General features: G+C 41.5%; 2 protein-coding genes across 7 annotated transcripts in view; both read right to left on the bottom strand.

Annotated features, from left to right (window-relative positions):
- Nucleotides 1–161: 161 nt before the first annotated feature.
- Nucleotides 162–5785, bottom strand: LOC104920391 (cyclin-dependent kinase 12). 2 transcript variants are annotated; one of them, XM_027284595.1, is made up of 5 exons: nt 5527–5785; nt 5356–5448; nt 3531–4191; nt 3356–3457; nt 162–1934 (listed from the first exon to the last, which is right to left on the bottom strand). In XM_027284595.1, exons 3-5 carry the CDS (start codon nt 4149–4151, stop codon nt 738–740), a joined length of 1920 nt encoding a protein of 639 aa, XP_027140396.1. In that variant the 5' UTR covers nt 4152–4191; nt 5356–5448; nt 5527–5785; the 3' UTR covers nt 162–737. The 2 variants fall into 2 exon arrangements, with proteins under 2 accessions (XP_027140396.1, XP_010730952.2); XM_010732650.3 differs by lacking the exon at nt 5356–5448.
- A 1295-nt stretch (nt 5786–7080) lies between these two features.
- The window catches only part of scrn2 (secernin 2), a 14460-nt gene continuing 1022 nt past the window's right edge, over nt 7081–20518 (bottom strand). For 3 of the 5 annotated variants that reach the window (XM_027286487.1, XM_010732645.3, XM_010732646.3), the window contains 8 exons: nt 16186–16348; nt 14886–15067; nt 14264–14463; nt 12164–12379; nt 11884–12049; nt 10588–10768; nt 8338–8488; nt 7081–7781 (listed from right to left, as the gene is read on the bottom strand). In XM_027286487.1, the coding sequence (XP_027142288.1) occupies nt 8342–8488; nt 10588–10768; nt 11884–12049; nt 12164–12379; nt 14264–14463; nt 14886–15067; nt 16186–16348 (1255 nt within the window). In that variant the 3' untranslated portion in view covers nt 7081–7781; nt 8338–8341. Of the gene's footprint in view, nt 7782–8337; nt 8489–10587; nt 10769–11883; nt 12050–12163; nt 12380–14263; nt 14464–14885; nt 15068–16185; nt 16349–16486; nt 16678–20518 lie in introns of those variants that run through there. The other 2 variants (XM_019266118.2, XM_027286503.1) reach the window with 2 other exon arrangements.

Consider the following 20518-nt stretch of genomic DNA (forward strand, 5'->3'; position numbering starts at 1 on the left):
ATATATACATATATACATATACATACATATACACACACACACACACACACATATACACATATATATATACATATACATATATATTTTTTTGTTTGTTTGTTTGTTTTATTATTATTTTTTTACAACATAACTAATACAATTAATAAACCCACACATGGCCATTTCTGTTGAATAATTGTGTTTAATATTATGCAACTGAAATATTTACACACTTCTCTGCATGTATACACAAACAGAAAACAACCTGACAAACAGAAAAGCTGGAGTGTAGAGCACGTTTTGTAATTGTGGCCAAAACCTTCTGAAGACTCAACACTGGACTAAGATGCATTACGATGGAAGGCCCGTATTCTCTCTGGGCAAATATAATTACGACAAAAATAAATGCATCAATTCAAGGTGTTTTAACATATTCTGAATAATAAAATTAAGAAGACAACATTTTTAGAAATCAAACACTTTATGCACTCTGTGCCTGTGATCACTCGGGTGTGCCATGGGTGTAAATAGTCAGACCTCCAACAACACATTAACCTGCAGTCAACTGTGTTTGGCCTTGTTGCTGCTTGCAAATGCTCAATGTTGATTTTCTCTTGGGTGATCTTCGTTTGTTTTGTGGTTAAAGCTCTCTGAAGTCCCAACTGTTTACTTTATGAATATCTTATTCAGACACAAAAGATTCTTTTTCAACTACAGTCGATTTTAAAAGGCGGATCGTCCGCCCCGTGCAACGGTCTTCATCCAGGCTGTTTGGTTTCAATAACCTGCAAACAGCGCGGCCTTGACAGTGTTTTGGATTTTTGTGCAGTGTTCAGAGGTGGGTTAAGAAGTGGCTGAGCATTACTCATGTGTTGTGGGAGCAGGTGCCTTGTTTGAGCAAGTACTGCTGGAAAGATGTTCAAAGGTGGGACATGGGGGTAAGGGACGAAGGGAGGTAGATGAGGCAAGAAAATCCCAGGTCCAACGTGAGGCAAGTTAGGAGGCAAGTTAGGAGGCAGAGTTGGGTACGGCATCGGTGAACTGTTTACTGGAGAGTACATCGGCATCACAGCTGTGGGAGACGGCTCTGACAAAGTATATGTGGGATTTTGAGAAAATGCCTGACATGTAGCGGTGCTTTCTTGGGAGTTAGGTTCCGATTTCTCATTCTCCTGCAAAATGCTACTGCTGCTATTCTGACCGTATTCAATGGGTTGATGCTGCTGTATTTGATGTACCCCTGTTTCATCTCTCTGGGAACTATAGGGGTCTTTTTTCACGCAAGTTGACGGGCTTAAACTAGACCTACTTGATGATGATCTGCTTTGGGCTCTTGGTGAAAACGCTCGCCTTGTGTCCCTTTCCCTGCTTCTTGTACGATGGTGTTCCCCATCACTATCCTTCTTTCCGTACAGACGCTCCTGGATCCGATGTGACATCTGGCCCAATTCCTCAAATCCTAAATTCATGCCTATCGCCTGCAAAACATCCTGCATGTGCCTGTGCTTGTGCTCATCTTCAGGTGTCAGCTTTTCCATTACTGAGGGAGACCCGGGTCTACTGTTGGAGCTGAAGTAGCTTCGTTCAACATCACCCCTTTGCAGGGACTTTTCATCAGACAGAGAGCGCCTCTTGGGGCTGAAGGACCTGTGATGAGGCTGTGGAGAAGCCGTACTCTGGGATTCCTGGCTCTCACTCCAATGGTTGGTATTTTGGTGGCTTCCCTGTCGCTTCCCAGGACGACTGGGAGACCATGGACGATCCGCAGTGCTCATGAAAGAAGCTGGAGAATGTGGTTGATCATCCACTTTCGCAGAGGTCTGAGTCACTATCTTGGTGAGCATGTCAACATTCACACCTTTGTTAAGCACGTCAAGGAAACGCTGGAAACCCTTGGCTGGCCGGTTCTGCTCAGGAGCAGCAGCACTTTGGTTGGTGACATCACTTTCCCAAGACTGAAAAGAAAAAAAACAGTTTATGCAACTCTTATCTGAACTTTTTGTTTAACAAATGTAGATAATTGGAGAATGGGTGACAAAGAGCCATCAAACACAGGTTCCAGTCTTATTTCATTTATTTAAAACAAGCTTCTTTTATGTGGCGACAAAATGTCTGAATTATACTGTTAAACTCTATTGTATTTTGATTTACTCTGTATTTATTGGGAGGTGTCCGAGACAGCCAATCTGGGAGCCTTTTTCTCTGTAACCCCTCTTGTGTGTTGCACTGTTAAACACTCCTTCTTGTACAAGAATAATAAATTCAGCTTAAACTTTGATACTTCGAATCCAGTCTTCCTTATTGAAGGGTCATTTGAAAATTCTTTTAACATACTCTTTGTGCTTTCCTTTGAGAAAAGTAACTACAGTCTACAGTTTTCCTTATCCTGCAGCTCTTATCAGTTATTTTAAGGAGTTTCTTCAAAAGATTTCTCTGTCTCTAGTTTCTGTGTATAATCTTTATGGCTAAGATAAGGGTCATACTCCTCTTTATGGGAGGACTTCCCAAGAGATAACTTCGCCTCAGTTACACCAGGGGCAGGACAAGAACAAACGTGTGATACTTTCTTTCACTCTTTGTCAGACTCTGAACCACCTTGTGTGTGAGGACCCGCTGACAATATTGGAGTAACTTTGTTCATTCGTTCATCTCTCACTGGAATTTCTTCCACATTTTAGAAGAATGTGGCGTTTTTATTGGTTGGATGGTTGGTTCCAATTCATGCTGATGTTGGAAAGCTTTCAGTAATAAGACTAAATCAAAAAGAATGGTACACAAACAGGACTTCTGTGTCAGGGTGTTGCAAAGGCAATTTTTTATCTCCACAGTAAATTCAGCTGGTATGATGTTGGGAGCTAGAGAGAAACCACATGGAAACCTCAATACTTGTGACTGGACTGCTGCTTGTGCAACCAGTTGTTAAGTCAGTTAAGTACTAAAACTCCACAGTGTACCCGAAGGTGGATTTTGAGATTATGGTTTAATGAGCCACTGACAAGAAAGTCTCAATTCTAATTTTGTAAATCACAGTCCCAAAAGCCTGATACCGTATCTTCTAATACTGAGTTTGATCCAAAATTTATTTTAATTGTATTTAGATTGATATTTGTCTTACATAATCTATTTTAGTGTTAAGTTAATACCAACACATAAAAAATAAAAAAATTGGCAAAACAATGTAGATATGTCACACAGCTAAACAGCTGTACATTAAGAAACTATGGTCTGCATCACAGCTTTCACAGAGAGCGTGAGCATACTGTATTTGCATTTATTGCATTTGCGATATGACACGCAAAACACTGACCTGTACCTCTCACTGATAATAAACGAACTCCCAAATTACCGCACACACACACGTGTGAAATAAACTCACCTGTCCACTGGAGGCATTCATTGGAAACCTTGTTCTGGTTTGGCGATGATCTTCCTGATCTGTGGAGTTGCTGTCATTCCTCTCTCTTGGTTTGGGATAACTCTGTTTGATAAGAAGAAATATTTTATTTATTACACGTCTTACACTGACGCTAACAGCATTTATTGTGACTAACCTTTGTGGAGCAGTCTTGTGATCGTGTCCTCTCTTGTGAATGGTCCCAGCTCGTTTCATGACCATCTCTATCGTTGTAATACCCAGACGACCATCTGCTAGTTGAATCATTGTGTTGTTGTCTGTAGGTGAACTCCTCATGTCGATATCTTTGTCTGGAGTCTTGAGTTGTTTTCCTGTATTTAAAATCATCCTCCTGTGGTAGCGTTTGTTTAAAATCCTTGGTTACATGTGAACGTGACAAATTGTCTGGCGACAGCCTGCTTGCTTTCTCCTCAGGCACACGTCTGTATCTGTAATCATCTTCATCGCCTCCAGTAAACCTTTGCTTTTTCTTTTCAGAACCACCCCAGTCAGGTGAAGACATGCGTCTCCTCAGTGGGCTCTTTCTACTCCTGTCTCTGCTCAGTGAGTCTTTACTGTAGAGCCTCTTGGGTGAGTCACTCCACTCTCTGCTTCTGCTTGTCCTTTCTGCGCTGCTGTGGTCGGCCCCACCATATTTATAATGGGAATCCCGTGGTACGTCTCTGTGAGGGTCACGCCTTTCTTCCCGTCTGTCATCATAGCTGTGCCTGTCACTGTACTGCCGACTGTGACTGTGTTCGGACCTGTTTGAGTACATTATCTCACAGCAACTCCAGGAGCTGAGTGGACGTCAATCACTGCAGGAAAGAAAAAATAAATAAAATTAGGTTTAAAGTCACTGAGGTAAGGAATTAAGAGGGAGCCGAACCTAGATCACTGTGACTTCATATCTCTGACTGATACTATTTGGTTTCTTGTGAACTCTTGGCAGAATCAAGAACTCATGCTTTCATCTTAAATGTACATTTGTATGAAATAAAAAGGACAATTAAGATCAGAGAACATCAGTAATGGTACATGATCATTGGACCAGGGCTGTAAATAGGGTCTAAAGCAGGGATGTCCAGAGTACGATTGGCCCGCAGTCAGATTTCATGCGGCCCATAGCTTCATTTTCATGATATTTATTTATATATTTATCTATTCATGATATTTATTACTATTTATAGGCTGCTAGGATTGTCAGATACTGTACGGCTGACAGATTAGGCTTTTTTTGTTTGACATAATGAAGCATTTGAATGCACTAAACGTTCTCTAAAGACTGGTGTTATGTACCTGTAGATGTGACACAAAATATGTTTCTTTGTTATCTGACTTTAGAAGGCAGAATTGGTTTTTAGATATGTTCAGAGTTTCATGACATTTAAAAAAAAAAAAAAAAGATAATTGTGACAATGAAAATAAAACGGTGCATATGCATGTAACTTTTTTTTTTCTTTTTTATTGTAACTTTTTTATTGTTATTATTGGATCTTCATATTATCAAATCTGGGCCTCTTTAAAAGAAGTTTGTAAAGTATACAATTCAATCCTACAAACAGTAACAGGACACCTGCAGTCACTGCTGCACATGAGGGTGTCAGGAATAGCACCAAACACAATGAAGAAAATATACATTGTTATGTGATTACAAGAGGAGACCAGAAGGATAATGTCTCCTCAAATACGTAGTAAGTAAAGTTGTTATGAAACGGTTTAGCAGCTGTCTAACATCTGTGGACTAAAGGTGTGCATTTGTGCACATGTGTGCATTTCAGCAGAACTTTATTTAGTCAAACCACCTGCTGCAGCTTTGGTGCAAAGCTTAGCGACGGGTACCGTGTTTTATGACCTATATTAGCCAACCTTAGCCGGCTAGCTCTACTAGCTGGTTGCTAGTGGATCGGCTGCAAAGTAACGTTAGCACAGCAGGGACAATTAGCTAGTTAGCTTTCAATAATATAAAAATGATAACTCACAGCTACTGGCGAGTGTCCTCCGCTTACTTCCAGCCTGAAGCGACACATTTGCACTAACTCCCTAGGCCTGGAGTCCAGATATATGAGCTAACGCTGTGGGCAAAGCCAAACAGTATCTGGTAAACCTGTTAGCAACACTGGTACTAGCGACGGAGCCTCACGTTACATTACCTTTTCCGTTGGACGACTCCACTTTCTTTAATGGCGGGGGGGAGGGGGGCGTGGTAAATGTTGAAACTAGGTACTTGGTAGAAAACAAAACAAAAATAAACAGATAAACTGTAGTAAGCTAACATTTGTAACTAAGTTGTCAAGCAAGCGGTGCCGTCATTGGGCCGCCTTACTACCACACCACCGGGATGTTTGGTTCACCCCCGCATCGAGCAAAACATTTGAATTACCGCCACCTCGAGGATGGAGTGCGAACGGCACAAAGAGAAGCAGGCTGCTGGCGGCTGGCACAGTTTATTGGTGCGCCGCCACCCGCTAGACTGGAGCAGTATCAGTGTCAGTGTCAGGAAAACTATCAAATGATAAAGGGAATATCCACCCAAAATATTTAAGTTTTTTTAAAGGGTAGGTCACACGCAGACAAACCACGCTAGAGACTTTGTCTGATGTGTTTAATCTGACTTAATCTTACTGCTGTCATATAGTCCTGTGTTCAAATTCACAACCACTAACCATAAACAGTGGTGGAAACAGAACTTCACTTGTTAATATTAATGCTGGTAAAATCCAACTTCAAGATATTTTAGATCAAATGCCTGAGTATAATGTGTCAGCATTTTTGCGGTGACCTTTATTAGGTTATTTAGGTTTTGGTCACTGAATTATGTGGAAGACCTAGAGGAAAAAAAGGTTGTATGATTTAACCAAATTCATCTTTTAAAGACTAAGGATTGAAGAACCTGTCTCGATAATATTGATAAACCTTGATTAACCCTTGGTGTTCCCTGAGGTTCAGATGTAAAAGACATATAGTGTATAGCTCTGAGAATTATAGGCATGGATCAGGAATAAATGCTTGGGATAGGAATATATCTGAGCTGGGACAAGACTTAGACTACGATGCAATTTGAGATAACGTTACTGGTGCTTCAAAAAACCCAAATCATCAGTATACACATTTGAGATTTAGACCTCGACCTCAGAATGGACTGGTACCTGACCTACACTGCTTATTTTGCTCCCACAAGACTGTTAGCTCTTTTATATATGTTGGTCGGGAGTGTCCAGAGGATTTTTGGTCTTTGGAGGAAGGTTATTAATATCTTTGCAGAACTAATAGAGGTTCTAACAAAACCTACCACACATCTTCTAAATGATGATTCTTTCTTTTCTCTTGTGAAGCGGCCTGCTGCTCAGAAAATTGTAATCAAAGGTTGGAAGCCTCATCATGATTTTTACTGGATTACCTGGAATTATCACCAGCGAGATCCAGTGATGAACAACTAAACTCAATTTTAACGTGGATAAATCTAACATCTAACCTAAAAGATTGCCTTAATAAGGATATCCAGGTAATACTGTCCTGTTGGTTGGTGGAGGGGTGGGGAGAACAGAGGAGCATCTGTTGTATCATCTGTAGTTTGTTAGTGACCAGGAAGAGACATAATAAGTCAATATCAGTACATTAGAAATGACCAAACTTACAAAAAAGAATGTTGCTTCAGAGTAGCTAGATTTATGTTGACAAAATCAACAGATTAATGACAACAGCTCTGCTGTGTAATCGACTTTATTGGCATTTAAAATGAACGATCACAGAGAAAGTTAGAGACGACTAAAGATTGTTCTGTTACTGACACACTGACCCTCACTGGGCATGTCATCGTTATGATAAAGCTATGTTTAACCCGTACACACTGAAACACCAAGCTGGCGTTTTTCAAGATTTTAGTTTTGACTGAGGGCTGAAATGGAGAGGAAAATATGCATATGCAAATGTAACCAACACACTTCAACGTTACTAATACCTACACCCGCAGCACTGGGGTGACCAGAAAGCTCACAACATACTCAGAACAGACTATGTACATTCTTTATTAGATCTTTCCCTACAGGTAGCCTTCACGTGAGAACCCATTGATTTGCCACAAAACAAACAAAACGTTAAACAAATGCCGTACTCACAGTATTTGTGCAACTTAACACAGATCTACATAGGCGCCTGTGTAGTCTACGTCATTAAACTCACTAATGAGGTGCAGCCATTGCTCCCTGGGTGATACAGATGATAAATATGCCCAAATCACACGTGCAGCTTAGACATTTAGTCTGTGTTAATGATGGAATGGTGACAGGGATGTGTGTTGTGCGAGCAAGTCGGAGGCCCATCAGACGAGGAACACAAAGTTTTTAAAATCAGTCCCAGGGCCTTCTCCTGCAACTGTGCGAGTGCTAGGGATGTCCACCTGAGGGCACTGTAACAGAAGACAGTGAAACACAGAGCACGTTCAGAGCTTTGTCACAATCACACTTGCACACACAGAGATGTCTCTATATTTAAATGCGAAGAATGAGTAAAGGCAGAGGAGCTGGAGACATCAGAAACTTTTAGAATTTCAATAGTGGCGTTGACTTTTTGAACTTATTGCAGCTGTAAACATGCTATCATGTGTTTGTTTTACATGCTTTATTCTTCAGGAAAACGGTTAGTGCTGACTGTTAAATGACAGTTAACAGGTCTATCTAGATTTCAGCAGCAAGAGACATTGTGATGACTCAGTCTGTTCCTTTATCACAGACAAATGCAGACTCTAAATGATTAGATTAGAATGTTATATTATGTAGTGTGTGTAATACTGCCTTTCTGACTGCTGAAAGAGCAGAGCTCATACTTTTTAAGGTTCTTTTGACATTTTCTACTGGTTTACCACTGAACCTATAATGCAGTGCTGCTGGACCTCATTATATTTAACAACAGGAAGACATTCATGCACGATGCAACAGCCATGCAGAGCTCCTGAAGCCTCTCACCTCCTCATTGGTAGAACTTAATCTCTGTGTCCACACTATCGAAAAACAAGTCCCCCAGTTCTTCTCCTGGTATCTCCCCACTCAGCATGGCTGAAATCTCGGTCAGACACTGCGACTCCAGCTCTCTCAGAATATCATAGGTAGTTAAACCCTGCCACAGAGAGAACAATGACAACAGAGATCTCAGAACAACAGTAACACCTGGATTAAATAGTATTTGCATATCTTGTTTAACCCACTTAAACAGTGCAGTTTATTTAACTACATATTAAACCACAGTCAGGCCCCTATATGTGATCTACGTATGTGCATTTACAAGAATCCTGATCCACTCTTGAGCTTTTGAAGGTCTGTTTGAACCAGACGTCTGTGGCGGGAGACAGAGACTTAATGACAGCAGTTGCACACCTGCTATCACACGCCTCCATTTCCTCTACGGGATAATCTGGGTTTCTACACACTCATGCCACTGCACCAAAACAGCAGCAAGAGATGTGTCAAAACTCCATACTACACACTCATAATATACAAGCACTCAAGTGCTTTGGACAAACAGGAAATGATGCAGCACAACCAAAATACATCAACCTTAGGTGACTTTAAAATGTCACTGCCAACTAAACCTGAATAACAGAAAGTGAAATACATGTGATGCGGACGAAAGCGCCACAAAAAGTAAGAGGACCTTGATTTGGGATTGTTTTCTCAGAGTACGGTTTTATGCAAACTGTTTTATGCAAACTTTTAGGGCAACACAGAGATGGTCTGTCACTCCAAGTTAAGCTTAAGCCACACAAAAGGCTAGTAAGTAGACTCTATTTGTCAGATTGCATATTCCTCAGTCAAGAATGACCTTCCTCATGTTGTTTCATCATTTTCAACAATAAATGTGTCAGTCTTACTTGGTCTGGTATGACTATTAGCTCCTGGTAGCTAATGTTAGAAAACTGTGGGTAGATATTGCTGTAACCGATATTAATAACTTAAGCTGCTAACTTAATTCTTCTTCATTACTTGTTGTTGTGGAGAAATTGCTGAAGTAAAAGGTTAATGTTGAGGTCAGGAAGGAAGAAAGCGTGTGTGTCTTATGCTGTATTATTTATTGACGTTTGGCCAAGGAGAATTAGAGACACTCTCAAAGTTCATCAGAAGTGCCTGAGTCGGTCTCACTTTCTGCCCAATCGACTTTAAACCCAAAGATAACACACAAATACTACACGCCCAGAATTAGTCAAAGAGAATGCTTTTACTTGTGGAGGTGTTATTGTCAGCATATTCTAGTCCGGAAACACAGATGTCTGTTTATGCAGATTGGAACGTCAACGACAAGCTATCTATTATGTCTAAGAAGGCAGCAATAGGTTTCTTCGACCCTGGCCACCACAGTGTTGAGATAGACTGGCACCTACTGTTCCCAATCAAAGCCAAACTAATACTGCTGAGGACCTCAAGGCCCACACGTGACCTTGTGTAACCTAAGGATAGAAAATTCCATAACACTTGTAGTAGTGTTACAATATGTTTTAAGATTTACCATTATGTAATTGTCACGTGTAGCCACTTTGGCTGCTGTTCAACATAGACTCTCCTTTCATGTTTTACATCTTGTCTATGCATTTCCTTTTTGAATTGCAGGAGAACATCAACAGCACATTCAAAAAGGAAACATACTCAGTATGAATACTGACTGAGTATATTTATAGTCATAGTTTATATTTATAGTATATTTATTTATAGTTTTTCACTTTACAGTGTGAATGCATCTCATTCTCAAAACTTGCTTTGAATTTGTATGTAGGATAAAACTGGGAATTCATTAACTACAGATTCTATCTCAGTTAATACATAATTCAAAAAAACGCAAGTCATCTCAGACAGGATAGTCTGGCTTTAACGTTACTTTGTTTTGAAGCACTAATACCTCCCGCATTCTCATGTTAATCTCTAGTTGCACAAAGTAGTCACGGTTGAAACCTGCTCTTTGGCTTTGAATGTGTACTTGTAGCCTGTTTATGTTTAGTCTACGCTCACGCCATGTGTCTTGTCTGCACTAACTGTGAGGTCCTGTTGTGTTTTGCTCTGCATTGGGAGTGTCGGTCCTGAGCTGTACGACTCGCCTATGATTTATCTGACCAAGTTCACCTCTCAATAAAATGTTGTGGATGTATAAATGAAATGAATGTGAACTTCCAGCTCTGCCAGAGATCTGTGCAGGACTATCATTGACCTAGGTTGTCTATCAGTGCCCACCGGGTTGGTCTCCATGGTGATAAGCGCCTCCTGGTGGGCCTTGTACAGGTCATGTCTGCGGTCCACCTGGCTCTGAAAGCGAGGCTGCTTCCTGACGGGGTCTTCTGGGCCAAACTGTGGAGAGACCACCCTCGGTACTGGGGTGGAACAGTCCGAGAAGACAAAAGGCTTGAATACAGACCTACCAGGGTACAGGATGGGGTGGGTTGACAGGGAGAGGAACAGGAAAGAAAAAAATGCAGACTTAGAAAATCCCATCAACCCAAAGTGGAGACAGAATGCAAGAAAAGTTCAGGAGGGAAAGAAAGAATCAACATCGCACCACAGAACCTACCACACACCAGGAATGCATCTGATATAACATGATGTTGTTTCACCAGCGTCCAATGTCCCACTGGTTGAGCAACATGTTTCAGTCCGACATCATGCAACTAAATTTAGGATATATTTAAATGTCCAACTTTAGGACATGTTTGCCTGGTGAAATGATAAATAGAAGTTGAGGTAGCATGAAACACGTTTTGGAACATTTAAAACATAGGTAGTACAGTTTTTTACGTGTCCTGAACTATGTAATTTAGTGCTAACTACAGCCTTATTATATAATAACATAAACCTATTTTTATGTTCAGCTCACATGCAGCACTGTGACCAAAAATCTCAAGGCTATCCTAGCTTAGCATTAGGAATTACTTGGGGAAGTACATCACATAATCTCTCTCTATTTTCTCTCACATTAGTACAAACGTCCATGATCTTTAGTCAAGAAAGAACCATGAAAATGATTTAGAAATGATTAGAAATGTATGTCCATCTTCCCTGATTTCTGAAAGAAAACACCCAACACAGCACAGATATAATGTATTTTTTGTCTTTGAGTTCTTGAAAAGCGCTATATAAATCCAATGTATTATTATTATTATTATTATTATTAAAAGCATACAACACAGATTCAATTTGCTGTTTGTGACAAAAGGTTTTGAAATACTATGGCAATGCTGCATGAGGCAGTTGTTTAAAACAGCAAATTGTAAACTGAAAAGCTTTCATGTAACAGGATTAGTATAGTGTATTAGTATTGTGTCGACAGCAGTTCATGTGTGAATATGTTGTGATCCAAATGAGTTATTATAGTCCTAAAAGGTCCCGTGTGTCCGATTTAGGGGGGGTCTATTTACAAAACATGGCAAAGATAGAATATAGTATGCATAACTATCTAAAAATAACAATGGTTATGTTTCTGTTAACTGATGATTATAATCTAAAGGAATACTTTTAGTTTAGTTAGGGTCATACCTTGAGGGGTCTGGTGTGGCAGTGAAGAAGTGGATGCAGGGCAGGCTGGTATCTCTGGGCAGGATAGACACCATGCTGCCTGTGGTGCAGAAACCTCCAGAATCCATGCAGATGCCACTGGGCTTGTTCCTCAGAATGGACATCATCACCTCTGCCGTCACTGAGCCTGGGACCAGAGACAGCACAGAGGAGCAACAGAGCAGATGAGTTGATAAGTTACAGTGTTCTCAGGGTGATGTCCAAAGGCATTCTGGGAAAAGCAGGAGCGGCCTATCCTTACCATCATGTTGCTGGAGTAGCTCTGTGCCTCCCTTGTAGCGTTTTTTGGCAAGCTCCATCCTAGCAGGTGGGTTCTCGGGGCTGAACACCTCAGAGAAGTTGAACTCTCCTTCACCATCCCACCAGCCCTGAGCCTGGGCCATGCTCCGCAGCTCCGGGTGCTCTGCTGAGACCTCAGTACCAATGGTCAGCTGGTTAGAGATGTTCTTCACACCCTCTGAGAAGAGAAATTGTCTGTTAGCATGTGAAGACCCCTGGCCAAACCATTTTTTCTTCCTAAAAGCTGTTTGGGAGTGTGACATGGTTAAAATTTTCATCCCATTCCCCCAAAATGCTTTTCATAATGAAATTTCTCATTTGTGCTGTATCTGAATACACACTGAGCAGAGCAGCTTGCAAGGTTGATCTCCACTTGTTAGACTGATCCAAACCTGATGAACGAGCATCTCTTCACCACAATTTCAGGATTCCCTGAATTATATGACACATCTCTATAAGCTGTGGTCTCATGCTGAAGAACGAAGAATGAACAAAGAGATCTGAATGGGCTTTATTTACTTTGTAGTTTAGCTTCCCACATTAAAGAGCAATTATGAGTCATGCAAGTATTTATAATATTTCATATGGATCTTCAGCATTCTTGTGCGGTGTAGTGTTGATTTGCTCTTTAAGGCTGATTAAGCAGCTGAGCACTCAGTGCATAACTTTAAGTCTGGTTTAGCTAGATACCTTTCAGTGTAGCTTTAGTGATAGTCTGCTGGTCGGCCTACAGCTGTGGAAGTAACAACTCAATAGCTATGACAGACTTTGACATTTCATCTAGTGCCACCATCATCATTATTTCAAAACACCTAAAAAAACACACATACCCATCAGCCTCAGCTGTACTCTGTGCTTAGTGCTAATTAGCAAACACTTTAGCCTAACCCTTTAAACTAAAATATTGATGATGCTAAACATTATACCTGCTAAACATCAACATGAGAGCACTGACACTGTGATTGTGTTAGCATGCTGATGTTAGCATGTAGCTCAAAGCATCGCTATGTACAGCCTCACAGAGGAGCCCAAAGGTGTCCAAAATCACCCCCTTGTTAACTCGTTCACTACAGTAGACACTCAACAGTTTACTGCACAGTAAAGGGTCCTGTAAACAGTCCTGTATCACCATCAGCACTCACTAAGTGGTAATTTTTGCGTCTATAAATTGTGGTGAATGTGGTGTGGTGTGGGGTTGTTAGCAATAAGTAGTATACATGCCTTTTCATATTCGATTATGTCATTTTTAAGGGCACTATATAATAGATACATTTACATACTCAGAGTGGGACACTCAAATAAAACGGTTGACAGTAAAAAAAAAGATTTCAGACAATGCCACTGTCATTTTAAAAAGGTATCTTGCACTATAGTTTTTTATGTTACTCAAACAGGAGTGAATAATGCATTTACTGGGACTATTTTTGGTCTCGGATTAATACATATTTGCCGTCCTTATTGGGATGGGGAACAAAAATGACCCCATTCAAAGCCAACCTAGAGCTGAATTTTGCAGATACAAAGAGGGATTTGATCTAACCACTGACTTATCCCAGTCAGTGTTTCAGCTCTCAGTTGTACTGTATATTGTTATTCTGTATCCTTAGTTACTTTGTAGATTTTGGTTGTATACTGTAATTCTATTTTTTGATAGAATTTTGAAAACCCCTTCTTAGTTGCTCTTTCTGAGATGTTATTTTTTCCATATCTATATTGGTATGGCAATAATAAAGGGTTTCATTATACTGTAAAGACGTAAATTTGGCTTTTATAAATAAACCTGACCTTACAGTAAGAGATGACACTGCATACAAAGTACCAATATCAAATAACACACGGTCTAATTAGATTTTGTATTTGGATTAGACCTTATTATTTAAAATGAACCTCATAATTAACCTGAACAAATTGTTCGTGACATTAAAGGGGTACACACACACACACACACACACACACACACACACACACACACACACACACACACACACACTGCTACAGCTTCATTTTAGCACAGTCAGATGAAGAATGAAGATTGTATTTTGTTTAATGTGAGCATTCTCACCCGTGATCTTCTGTGCCACCCACAGCCTTCCGGCAGTTTCCAGTACCCAAGCCTCGTTGCGGTCCACCAGGAGGAAAGTGTTGTGGTAGCTGAAGGGCTCAGGGTCCTCCCTGCACTGCCCCCCCTGACCATGCTGCTCCAGGAGGCCAGTGATCACTGTCAACGCCGCCCAGGCACTGTCCCCTCGCTCCAACGCCAATCTGACAATCAAAAGTCATGCACGTGTGCCTTATTACAAGGCAATAAATGTTAATATGTCATTTAATTAACGGGAACGTTTTTGTAATGTGTTATGGAATTTGTTGTTTGATCGTGCTAATTAACCATGAAAATCAGTTGAGTTGTTTACACGGTTCTCTGACGTGTTTCTGAGGAAATGCTACTGCACTGCTACACTCCAATAATACTACACCTGTCATAACATGCTTGTCACAATCTACACACCCTTTTGATCAAAGCCTCAGAGGATTAAGTTAATACTAGAATATCCGATATCCAAACTGTACTTATTGAGGATGCAATAGTTGCTCCCATCAGCTCTGAAGATTAATTTCTCTTTATTGCTAAAATTTGCTAAGCTGTTTATTATCCAAATGGATTGGTTTAGTAACAAAAGGCTCACCGGACGAGGTCCATGCCCAGCAGAGCCTCTCCTGGAGCGACAGGCTCTCTGGTCCAGACAGCCTCATTCCCAATACAGACCCCCTGGTCATTGGCCCCCATTTCAGCGCCCCACATCCAGGCAGGCTTGCTGAGAATGACGGCATGAGTCTGCTCCACCTGAGGGATCTGGATGTATGTGCACTGCAGACAAATGAGACATTAAAATCGTGATGCATTGCACAAACAGCTTCCAAGTTATGTTTCTGGTGCAGACATGCAAAGCTGGCACGCTCGTAATGGGCAGAAACTGCATTAAGCCCCAGGATATATAAAGCTCAACACTCAATGCTAGTCAGCACAAAGCCACTTTCCACATCACTGACACTCAAAGGGCAATATAGCATCCTCTTCCTGCACAGATATGCATCTCGCTGCTTGGCGCACACCTTTCTAAGACATAGAAATGCATCCGTTACTTCCACTCGGACATTCCACAACAACAGATATTTTCAGAGTTTGTGTGCAACATTTGTGTCACAACTGCATGAGTTTAAAGGGCTGCTTCACCTCAAATTACACACGTTTTTTGTTTGATTGAATCTGCCCAGGTTTGAATATATCCACCTGTGTGGATGATATTTAGTTGGTGATACTAAAAGCAAAAGTTAATCTAACAGCAACATCTCTTTCAGAGACAGCACCCCTGTTACTCTGAAGAGCAACTTTTCATCTGGTACTACTATACTGATACACTGTCACCATGTCAGGTGATGCCAGAATACTAGCCATTTTCTATTTATGGCATCAGGTTGCAGGTTTACTCCTTAACTCTGCAAGTTGTCTACAGTTTACATAGAGACTATTTCTTGTGTAAAAATAGTTCTACTCAAACTTGTTTACAGCAAAGACTGTATTTTCCAGAGTGACTTTTTCTCATTTCATAATTGTCTGTTTTTAATGGAACAAACATAACATCATGCACCTCCACTGTGTTTAGGTGAAGGCAGAAATCTCAGAAGCAGACAAATAAAGCAAGAACTGTACGGCCGAGAGGTGAAAAGGTGAGTTAAAACTTTCACTTCCTTTAAACATTAACAGGTGTGTTTGTCTAACACAAGTCCATGTGTAAATAATTTACCACTCAGCACTTTGTGCAGACGGCCTTATTGTGAATATATTAAAACTGAGTAAATGCATGATTTTAATCTTTTTTTTATTCTTGATTTATTTTCTGCAATGCACCAGACTGCTGTCAGTCAGCTGCACCAGCAGCAGCAGTGGTGGTGGTGGTGGACAGTAAGAGTCCAGGGCAGGTTTACCTCCAGCATGGAGCCTAAAGGGTGAGATGCTGCGGGGTAGTGGGCCACCTCCTGCACCTCATCCCGGGGACGGTCGGAGTTCTTCCCAAAAATCACATGGTCATCGCGAGAGCCGGGGGGCAAGGAGACAAAACAATCACATGACATGGGAGCCTCTGCCATCCTGCAACAAGGAAGAAAACAACAACTGAATAAAAGATGGGTGGGAAGCACTTGTGTAAACAATCAGATTTCAAACTAATCACAAGAGTCTGACAATGTGTTTGACATCCAGCACAAGTGAGCCTACACCCTCTCTGACCATAATGTGCATGTGTGGAGTGAAGAGGAGAGAAGTCTCCTTCCATGCCCCCACCCAGACGCTTTTTTTCAGTGCAGAAAAGTCAGGATTGAGCCGGTGCACTGCCCATCCCTTTCACACAGGGATTAGGAGGCAGTCTTGTGCAGGAACACTTTATTGACTGTAATCTTCACAAATCCGACCGCCACGTTGCTCCATTATCGCCCTCGTCTCGTTTTTTTTTTTTTTTTTTGCGGCCAGCCAAAGAACACTAAATGACATGCCCAAACAGTACACAGACACACACATATCTCATATATCTAAAATTGCAACTCGACTAGCAGTCAACATCTAGCTTCTTCCATTTCACACGATGAATTCTTGGCAGGAATCTGAAAGCCACTACTATATCGGCATTGCTAGCATTTCTGAAGCGTAGCATTGCACATAAGATATACTCAATTTTAATCGATGACATCTCAACACAGTGTATAGAATAATAGACATATGAACTATGCGGATCAGAATATCTTTATTATGATGCACGGTCTCTGAGAAATTAAATACAAACCTATATCTGCCTGTCCTTATGGAATGGGAACAACTCGACCGACTACTACTTCTAGTGATTCCATTCAAAGGACAACAAGCCAGTAGCTGTAATATATAAAATCGCAGATAAGACAAAGAGGGTTTCGAGAGATCATACACCCTAGCGCGACAGATATAGTCCTCAGGCGATAAACAGTGGGGGGGCAGGCTCTCGGGGGGACGGGAGATGGAGTAGATGGCGTGGATGCCTTAGGTTACATATTGTAGAATTTTGAAAGTTTGATATTACCGATAATTCTATTGTTTTGATAAATTTTGAAAATTCCTGCCGAATAGAGAACCCTCGAATATTCTTAGTTGGACCTGAGCTTCGATCATGATGTGAATAGGTATTGTAGGCACGTCCTCAGAGCGAAAAATTGGTAGGAGCAAGAATAAAGGGCTGATATCAGGGTAGTACGGCCGTATTGGCAATACGTGTAAACATTCGTTGGCTCTTTTACTAAACTAAACCTGATCTCCATTACATCCATCATTGACATGTGACACCAGAACTGGACCATCCATATAAAAAGGACATATAGCACAAGTACGAACAGGCAAGTTTCCATTCAATAACACACGTTGTCCGGTAATTACAGCATCTTGAGTTTCCTGATTAGACATACCCATATCTCTGATTGCTAAAAATTGAATCCTATAATTAACGCTGAACAAATATCGGGTTCCAGATAGAGGCATATTAGCCAAGGGGTACATTATCGACTACACGACTAAAGTATTCAAAAGAAACAGGCACAACAAACAGAAAAACGAACACAACACGCGACACTAGCACACACAAATATGCACACATCAGGTAACACTGTGTACTGAGACTGGCTGAATATACAGAGAATTGCAGTAGGCACGAGGGTCAAGCTAAAAGATTAGCACTGTACGATGGTGCCTCATTTACTGTTTAGATAGTGAGACATAAAATCGAAGTCGTATTGTTACATGCACATCTACAGGCCAGCGTGGTCCTATGCTGTGCCACCCCAGCCTTCCGGCAGTTTCCAGTACCCAAGCCTCGTTGCGGTCCACCAGGAGGAAAGTGTGTGGTAGCTGAAGGGCTCAGGGTCCTCCCGCACTGCCCCCCCTGACCATGCTGCTCCAGGAGGCCAGTGATCACTGTCAACGCCGCCCAGGCACTGTCCCCTCGCTCCAACGCCAATCTGACAATCAAAAGTCATGCACGTGTGCCTTATTACAAGGCAATAAATGTTAATATGTCATTTAATTAACGGGAACGTTTTTGTAATGTGTTATGGAATTTTTGTTTGATCGTGCTAATTAACCATGAAAATCAGTTGAGTTGTTTACACGGTTCTCTGACGTGTTTCTGAGGAAATGCTACTGCACTGCTACACTCCAATAATACTACTACCACCTGTCATAACATGCTGTCACAATCTACACACCCTTTTGATCAAAGCCTCAGAGGATAAGTTAATACTAGAATATCCGATATCCAAACTGACTTTATTGAGGATGCAATAGTTGCTCCCATCAGCTCTGAAGATTAATTTCTCTTATTGCTAAAATTTGCTAAGCTTGTTATATCCAAAGGGATTGGTTTAGTAACAAAAGGCTCACCGGACGAGGTCCATGGCCCAGCAGAGCCTCTCCGGAGCGACAGGCTCTCTGGTCCAGACAGCCTCATTCCCAACAGAACCCCCTGGTCATGGCCCCCATTTCAGCGCCCCACATCCAGGCAGGCTTGCTGAGAATGACGGCATGAGTCTCTCCACCTGAGGATTGGATGTATGTGCACTGCAGACAAATGAGACATTAAAATCGTGATGCATTGCACAAACAGCTTCCAAGTTATGTTTCGGTGCAGACATGCAAAGCTGGCACGCTCGTAATGGGCAGAAACTGCATTAAGCCCCAGGATATATAAAGCCCAACACTCAATGCTAGCACACAAAGCCACTTTCCACATCACTCGACACTCAAAGGGCAATATAGCATCCTCTTCCTGCACAGATATGCATCTCGCTGCTTGGCGCACACCTTTCTAAGACATAGAAATGCATCCGTTACTTCCACTCGGACATTCCACAACAACAGATATTTTCAGAGTTTGTGTGCAACATTTGTGTCACAACTGATGAGTTTAAAGGGTGCTTCACCTCAAATACACACGTTTTTTGTTTGATTGAATCTGCCCAGGTTTGAATATATCCACCTGTGGTGGATGATATTTAGTTGGTGATACTAAAAGCAAAAGTTAATCTAACAGCAACATCTCTTTCAGAGACAGCACCCCTGTTACTCTGAAGAGCACTTTTCATCTGGTACTACTATACTGATACACTGTCACACATGTCAGGTGATGCCAGAATACTAGCCATTTTCTATTTATGGCATCAGTTGCAGGTTTACTCCTTAACTCTGCAAGTTGTCTACAGTTTACATAGAGCCTATTTCTTGTGTAAAAATAGTTCTACTCAAACTGGTTTACAGCAAAGACTGTATTTTCCAGAGTGACTTTTCTCATTTCATAATTGTCTGTTTTTAATGGAACAAACATAACATCATGCACCCCACGTGTTGAGTGAAGGCAGAAATCTCAGAAGCAGACAAATAAAGCAAGAACTGTACTGTACGCCGGAGGTGAAAAGGTGGTTAAAACTTCACTTCCTTTAAACATAACGGTGGGTTTGTCTAACACAAGTCCATGTTGTAAATAATTTACCACTCAGCACTTTGTGCAGACGGCCTTATTGTGAATATATAAAACTGAGTAAATGCATGATTTTAATCTTTTTTTTATTCTTGATTTATTTTCTGCAATGCACCAGACTGCTGTCAGTCAGCTGCACCAGCAGCAGCAGTGGTGGTGGTGGTGGAACAGTAAAGAGTCCAGGGCAGGTTTACCTCCAGCATGGAGCCTAAAGGGTGAGATGCTGCGGGGTAGTGGGCCACCTCCTGCACATCCCGGGGACGGTCGGAGTTCTTCCCAAAAATCACATGGTCATCGCGAGAGCCGGGGGCAAGGAGACAAACAATCCACTGAACATGGGAGCCTCTGCCATCCTGCAACAAGGAAGAAAACAACAACTGAAAAAAAGATGGGTGGGAAGCACTTGTGTAAACAATCAGATTTCAAACTAACACAAGAGTCTGACATGTGTTGTGACATCCAGCACAAGTGAGCCTACACCCTCTCTGACCATAATGTGCATGTGTGGAGTGAAGAGGAGAGAAGTCTCCTTCCATGCCCCACCAGACGCTTTTTTTCAGTGCAGAAAAGTCAGGATTGAGCCGTGCACTGCCCATCCTTTCACACAGGGATTAGGAGGCAGTCTTGTGCAGGAAACTTATTGACTGTAATCTCACAAATCCGACCGCCACGTTGCTCCATTATCGCCCTCGTCCGTTTTTTTTTTTTTTTTTTTTTGGCGACCATGAATCGGCTTTCAGTCCGGAAATCATATCGCCCCCACCCCTCAA

Source organism: Larimichthys crocea, chromosome I (genome assembly GCF_000972845.2).
Source record: "Larimichthys crocea isolate SSNF chromosome I, L_crocea_2.0, whole genome shotgun sequence".
Classification (NCBI taxonomy): Eukaryota; Metazoa; Chordata; class Actinopteri; family Sciaenidae; genus Larimichthys; species Larimichthys crocea.